At 53.8% G+C, this 7,120-nt stretch overlaps 1 protein-coding gene across 1 annotated transcript; it reads right to left on the bottom strand.

Annotated features, from left to right (window-relative positions):
• Positions 1 to 352: 352 nt before the first annotated feature.
• LOC129651328 (asialoglycoprotein receptor 1-like) lies at positions 353 to 3,788 on the bottom strand. Its single transcript, XM_055580067.1, has 8 exons — positions 3,554 to 3,788; positions 2,099 to 2,215; positions 1,864 to 1,959; positions 1,721 to 1,792; positions 1,420 to 1,506; positions 1,180 to 1,331; positions 999 to 1,105; positions 353 to 769 (listed from the first exon to the last, which is right to left on the bottom strand). Exons 1-8 carry the CDS (start codon positions 3,618 to 3,620, stop codon positions 607 to 609), a joined length of 861 nt encoding a protein of 286 aa, XP_055436042.1. The 5' UTR covers positions 3,621 to 3,788; the 3' UTR covers positions 353 to 606.
• Between the last annotated feature and the right edge of the window lie 3,332 nt (positions 3,789 to 7,120).

Genomic DNA, 7,120 nt, shown 5'->3' with positions numbered 1-7,120 from the left:
CCTGATCGGCAAGGAGGAGTTGATTTTTTGGGATATGAGTCACCTTCTTTCCTAGATTGCCAACTTCCTCAATAAAGTCATAGTTCCTTTTACTCGTCTCTCAGTATTGTATTCTTGAGAGATGAGCAACTGAACCTGAGTTCAGTAACAAATCAGTAATAACACTATTTTACAGCTGAAACACAGAAAGCAGACTAGCTTGCCCTAACTTGTATACCTGTAAAGAACAAATCCAGGCCTCTTGGCCCAAAGTGCAGACAGTTCTCAGGATGACCCGTTGCCAGTCCAAGACTTCCTAGTGCTGACCAGCCCACTCCCGATTCCTAATCGCCAGCAAGCAGACAACTCAATGTTTTGTATATTTCTTTTCTTTTTACTCTAAAAAAATCCAGTTGATAATAATAACCTGCAAACCATAGAAAGCAGCATGGGTTTCAATCTCCTCGCCCCTCTAAACATCATTCTACATTCCTCAGACACCATCTTTCCCCCTTCCCTCTAAAATCTTAGATGAAAATCCAGAAGCCCCTAGATAGAAGGGCCCCAAACCAGGGCCCCTATGGCAGGTAAAGGCATTGAGGAAATAAATTAGGGGAGAGGAGGCTCTTAGCTGTCATTGCCTCCGTCCCGCTGGGCCTCACAGACCCAGCGGTAGGGCCTCGGGCAGACGTCATCATTCCAGCGGCCGTCCACCGTGATGTGGGCACAGTCTTCACCCCCTCCAAGCCCGTGCCCGTACCAGTCATCTGGCTGCTCTGGTGCCCAGTTCCTAAAGAGACCAGAGAGACGTGGACCCCAGAGCCTGAGACCCCGAGCCCAGCCATGGACCCCCGGCCCCCGGGACCTGCCAGGCTGGGATGATGGGCCGAAGATGGAGGGGCAGAGCCTCGAGGGTGCAATTCTGAGCCCAACCATGGACCCCTGGCCCTCGGGACCTGCCAGGCTGGGATGATGGGCCGAAGATGGAGGGGCAGAGCCTCGGGGGCGCACACACTCACTTGAAGCCCGTCTCGTAGTCCGTCCCGTCCACCCATTTCCAGGGCCCATTTTGATCCATGAGGCCTATCCAGGTATTTACAGGGCCCATGTGGTGCTGGATAAATTTCTGGGGAGAGAGGAGGGGTGGTGACCTCTCCTTAGACCTGCCAACCTCCCAGCCGGGCCCTACCAGAACCTTACCTGTTCCTCCCAGGAGCCCACCACCACCAGGTGGGCATTCTCCAACTGGCAGTACTTCTCAGCCTCAGGCCAGGGCTTCCCGGAGCGAGAGAACCAGTAACAGCTGCCTTCATAATCGATCCAGTTCACTGGGCAGCACGCTTTTTCAGAGCCTGGGGCGGGAGTCAGAGGGGGTGGTGAGGGGCTGAGAGGAAGTGGGTCGGGCAGGCAAGCAAGACTGGGCAACCCCCACCCCCTCACCATTGCCCTGGAGGACAGCCATCTGACAGCTCAGGCTTCGTAGGTCAGACACAAACTGCTTCACGTGGAGCAGCAAGCTGGAGTGATCTGGGGAGACAGAGGGCAGAGGTGGAGGGGGATGAGGGTAGGGGAAAGCAAGAAAGTCACGATGAACACTGGGGGCTGGGAAGGTTCTGTCATCTGCCTACTGGGGCGTGAAGATCGCAGATACTTCTGCCACAATGCCCCTTGGTTTGGTCTGAGAGACCACTGTATCCTGCAAGCGCATGCGCACTCACACACACACGCACCCCTCGCTGACCTGCATTCAGTTCCTGCTGCTGTTTCTCCAGTTGGGACTCCAGGGACTTCACCTTTCTGCCCACATTTCCTCCTAGGGAAGAGACTTGCTCAGTGTCTCAATGGCCCTACTGTTCCCAGCCCCCCAGCCCCAGCCCTCCTCACCCTGAACGCTCAGGGCCTTGACCTTGGCCTCTGTGCTCACTGTGAGGTTGCTGAAGGTCTCTCTCAGGGCGCTGAGCTCCTCCTGCAGCTTGGAGTCTGGGCAGAAGAGGGTGCAGACAGGACAAAATGAGGGGGCTGCTTCCCACATCACAGCAGCCAGCTCTTCCGCCCCCCGCCCCCTTACCATATCACCTTACTCCCTTCCCAAACTCCCCCTACCCCCTGGGGAACCCACTCTGGGATCCGATCACACAGAGAACGACTAGCAGCAGGAGGCTAAGGCCCATGGAGACCAGGAGGAGGCTGGGTCCGGTGCAGAGACGCCGACTGAATGAATGAGGAGGCAGTGGCCCTACAAGAGAGGAGGTCAGGGGCTCAGGAACAGATGGGAGCCTGGGGCAGCTCTGGGGTCCTAGGAGGAGGGCAGCCTGAGCCTCCTCTAGGAGACTAGGAGGGACTTTATAGATGAAGAAATCTGGTTTGAAGGTGACCAGGAGGAGCTGGATGCATCGAGAGGTGAGAAGGGGTGCGAATCTTTCTGCGGGAGCCCTACCCAGGCTCTAGGAGAAGGCGATGGCACCCCACTCCAGTACTTTTGCCTGGAAAACCCCATGGACGGAGGAGCCTGGTAGGCTGCAGTCCATGGGGTCACGAAGAGTCGGACACAACTGAGCGACTTCACTTTCACTTCCCACTTTCATGCACTGGAGAAGGAAATGGCAGCCCACTCCAGTGTTCTTGCCTAGAGAATCCCAGGGGCGGGGGTGCCTGGTGGGCTGCCATCTATGGGGTCGCACAGAGTCGGACACGACTGAAGCGACTTAGCAGCAGCAGCAGCAACCCAGGCTCTAGGCCTTTGCTGGCACCTAGTGGCCAGATCGAGTCACTGCCGCATCAGAACGCAGAGCCTCGAGAATGCAGTTTGCACGCTGGAGACTGGGGGTGAGAGGGTCTAGCCGGTGAGGCAAGAGAAACGGGATTCTTGCTCTCCCCGTGAATCCCACTCCTCTTTGTCTGGGCGCAGGGAGTCAGAGTAACCAGACTTCAGGTCGACCAAGTTGTGCCCACCCGGGGGCCCTATCTCAGTGAGCTGAAATGCGGGGGCTTCCCCTCCGTTTTTGCTGGTAGTCCCTTCCCCCATCAAAGGGCACTGCCCACTCCCTTCTGCCAAGCATTCCATCCTGGCTCAGCCCCAACAGAAACATCTCTGCTCGCAGGAGAAAGAAAGAGGGCTTGACTCATCCTCCTCCAGTCAGAGCTCCCTGAGGCCTGCCACAGAAATCTTCTCCTTGACCCAAAGGATCCCTGACACCTGTGCACTCATACATACTCACACTCACACACACACTCACACACATACACTTGGCCAAGGCTCACGGGTGTTGGAAGAGGAACGAAGAAGAGGGTCTAACTTCTTGCAGTTAACCCCCACATCCCCTGGGCAACCCCCTCCCCAGGGTCCTGAGAAGTCGGTAACAAGGCAAAGGGCAGGAGGGTCATGAAGGAGCCTGGGGACAACTGCCACCAAGAAAGGGTCTCCAATCCTACACCCTGCACCTCCCCTAAGAGGGGCGGCTCAGACACCACCAACCTCGTGAGCCGGGCAGACCCAGGGAGAGGTGGGGTCAGGGGAGGGGGCGAGAGCCACCTAATGCTCCCCTTTCAGAAATGGGGGGAGGTGTCCCCTCACTTTTTCTGTGCTGATGGTCATTCTCCTCGTTGTCCAGATGCTGAAGATCTTGATACTCCTTTGTCATGGTAGGGCCGGCTGGGCCTGGGACCAGGTCAAGGCTGGTGTTAGGGCTGAGGCAGGGGCTGAAGAGCTGGGGTGTGGGGTTCGGTCCCTTTCCAGGTGATCAGCGACTGCGTGGAGATCTTTCTTCTTGCTCCCGTTCCCTCCAGGCCTGACATCCAAAATCTATCTTCTGAAGTTTTTCCACTCCGTCTCCACCCCTCCAGATGTGGATTTCATTCATCCCCTCCCCCACCCCACTCCGCAGTTAGTTCCACCACCTCCTTTCTTCCCCCCACCCCCCTGTCTTCCCCTTTTACTTGCCAAAGGTCTCAAGGTTGACTTGTGGGTCCCTCAATGCTGCGCAGATCCCAGGCTAAGAAACAGGCTGAAGCCTGGAGAATTAGCACAGACAGCCCTGGGTGGTGGGAGGGGAGGGGGCAGGGTCCATTCAAGGGCCCTGAGCCCTGTGCATCTGCCTGTCTGTGTGACTGTGTGTCCAAACACACCAAACCTGGCATCTCCAGTGCCCGGGACTTTGGACGTAAACAGAGGTAGAAATGGATTTGGAGCTCAGGGAGGGTGTGGGGGTGGGAGCAGGGGTGGGTTGCCTCACTTTCCTTCCCAGGGATGGAGAGTCTCCTTGTTCTGTCCCCCATCCTTGCATGCAGCCACCCCACTCAAGGAACTGTTTGGGAGAGGTCCAGACCAGGAGGGGCCGGGGTGCAGCTGGCTGGTTCCCCTCTGCCCCACTCCCCTTTTACTTCCTGTCTCTGAATTTCCCAGAACTGTTGATCTCTCCAAATATCTCTGACCAGGATCAGAAGGGCCGAGCTCTGCTCTTGCCCAATCCAGACCTATGACCCTGGCATCTGAGCCTGGGCCTGGATTCCTGGGGCTCAGCTACCAGACACCCCAGCCTGGGGCTGAATGGCTCTCCTGGGGAGTAAAGTCCTCCAAGCTGCCTGGGGATCAGGGGGTGGGGGCGGCAGGAAGGCAGGCTTTTCCCCACTCAGCTGGATTAGTGCCAGCAAACCTCCAGTGACTCCTCTGCGCTCCCTTGTTGCGTGTGTCACTTCAGTTGTGTCAGACTCTTTGTGACCCTATGGACCGTAACCCGCCAGGCTCCTCTGTCCATGGGATTCTCCAGGCCAGAATACTGGAGTGAGTTGCCATACCCCCCTCCAGGGGATCTTCCCGACCCAGGGATCAAACCTGCATCTCCTGCATTGCAGGTGGATTCTTAATCCACTGAGCCACCTGGGAAGCCCTTTCCCTCATTACCTCCTCTCATTAGCCCCAGAGCACACCTATTTGATTCAGAAATGAGGAAACTGAGGCCCTGAATGGTAAGAGCTTACCCAGAGTCCAAACAGCAGAGGCAAGCCTGGAATGTGGACAGCCGGACTCCCGGGACCTGTGTGCTGCTCCCAGAACCAGGGTCCCATCCTGTCACCACAGCTGGGCCCCGGGGTCCCAGAGATACTACAAGTGGTCCCTCACAGCCCCATGGAGAGTTCACGGAGGGATAAATTCTGGGAGTGTGTGAATTGGAATTATGCTAAATTAGAAACTGGGCTTCCCTGGTGGCTCAGTGGTAAAGAATCCTCCAACCAATGCAGGAGTCACAGGTTTGATCCCTCGTCCAGGAACATCCCACATGCCAACTAAGCCCTGGCACTGCAACTACTGAGCCTGTGTTCTAGAGCCCACAAGCCCTAGAGCCTGTGCTCCACAAGAGAAGCCACTGTAATGGGAAGCCCAGGCACCACTAGAGTGGAGCCCCGACTCGCTGCAACTAGAGAAAAGCCCACACAGCAACTAAGACCCAACAGAGCCAAAAATAAAATAATCAATAAAAAAATTTTAAGAATTTGGACGATGTTAATGACGTTAGTAAATCTTGCTTTAGACCCCAAATATGACATAATGGGAATCCTATGTTATGGATGCTTCAGTGAGAAAACTAGACCCGAGTGAGAAGAGTTTACATTATGTGAGATATTCAGGAACACATCCCTCGCATAAAATAAGTCCTGGCTGCACCCTCATTTGTGTCTTGAAAAGCCTCACATTGTTTGCATGCACTGGGACTGTGGCCAGTAATTTTGGTGACTACTGGGCTATTGATTTCGCTTGCTCTGGTATTATCAGTTACAATCTGGTTTGTTCAGGCAAACAAACCTACGCTATTTCGGTCAGAATAGCTGTCACCCTTACAGGAGTGAGGATTGGAAGGAGTTTCTGGGGGATGGAAATGTCCTACTGCTTGATCTGCATGCCGGCTGCAAGGCTGCAAGTTTGTAAAACTGCCGAAACCCATACACTGAAGATCTGTGCATTCTTCTATTTGCATATTATACTGGAATAAGATGTTCTTACAAGCTGCTTCTACCCTATAACCATGTTCCCAAAGCCATTGCTTAGGGAGCAGTCTGTGAACCAGTAATGAAAAACACCCCAAAGTCAACAACTTTAGGGTGAGAGTCAGAGGTGATGAAACACCATGAGGAAAGCCAGATAAACAACATGAAACACCGGTGGCTGACTTACAAGCCAGCTCTCTGAGACCAGAGATAACCCTGAGAAACCAAGAAGTAGCTAAAAACAAAACAATGCCACATGGCGGCAGACACATGCACCCTGAGAACGCTTTACATCTGTCCCGTTAAGAATATATACCTTGGGAATTCTCTGGTGGTCCAGTGGTTAGGACTCCGTGCTTTCATTGCAGCGGCAAGGGTTTGATCCCTGATTGGGGAACTAAGATCCTATAAGCTGTGTAGCACAGTCAAAAAAAAGAGAGAGAAAATATATACTTTGCAAGGTCTTCAGAGACAGAGCCTCATGTGTTCATTTTCTATCGCACCCCAAACGTAGTGGCTTGAAACGACACCCATTTATTAGCTCACAGCTCTGTAGGGCAGAAGTCCAAGAGGAACCCCATCTGAGTTCCCAGCTCAGGGTCTCATGAAGCTGAGATAGAGGTACTGGCAGGACCATATTCATTTCTGGAGGCAAAGGAGAAGAAGAATCTACTCTCAAATACGTTCCAGTTGTTGACAGAATCCAGTTCCTTGCAGCTATAGAACTGAGGACCCCGTCTCCTTGCTGACTGGCAGCCAGGGGCCACCCTCTGTTCCTCGAGGTCACCTGCCTTCCTCATCACATGACCCCTCCGTCTGCAAAGTCAGCAGCAGTGCCTGGTATCTTCCTGGAACTCCAGATTTCTCTGATTCCCCCTGTGCTCGTGGGATTAGATTAGGCCCACCTGGAGAATCTTCTTGTCCTAAGGTCAGCCGTGTATACAACATACACAAAAACTTAAGAATGGGAGTCCAAGGGACTTCCCTGGTGGTCCAGTCATTAAGACTCCACGCTTCCAATGCAGGGGGTGCAGGTTCAATCCCTGGCCAGGGAACTAAGATCCTGTGAGGTACAGCCAAAAAAAGATCTTTTGAATTTAAAAAAAAAAACTTTAATTGAAAAAAATAAAAGGGAGTCAGAGGTGATAAAACACTTTGA

The sequence above is a fragment of the Bubalus kerabau genome, chromosome 4 (genome assembly GCF_029407905.1).
Source record: "Bubalus kerabau isolate K-KA32 ecotype Philippines breed swamp buffalo chromosome 4, PCC_UOA_SB_1v2, whole genome shotgun sequence".
NCBI lineage: Eukaryota > Metazoa > Chordata > Mammalia > Artiodactyla > Bovidae > Bubalus > Bubalus kerabau.
The sequence above is the reverse complement of the archived record's forward strand: the minus strand, read 5'-3'. Positions and strand labels throughout refer to the sequence as shown.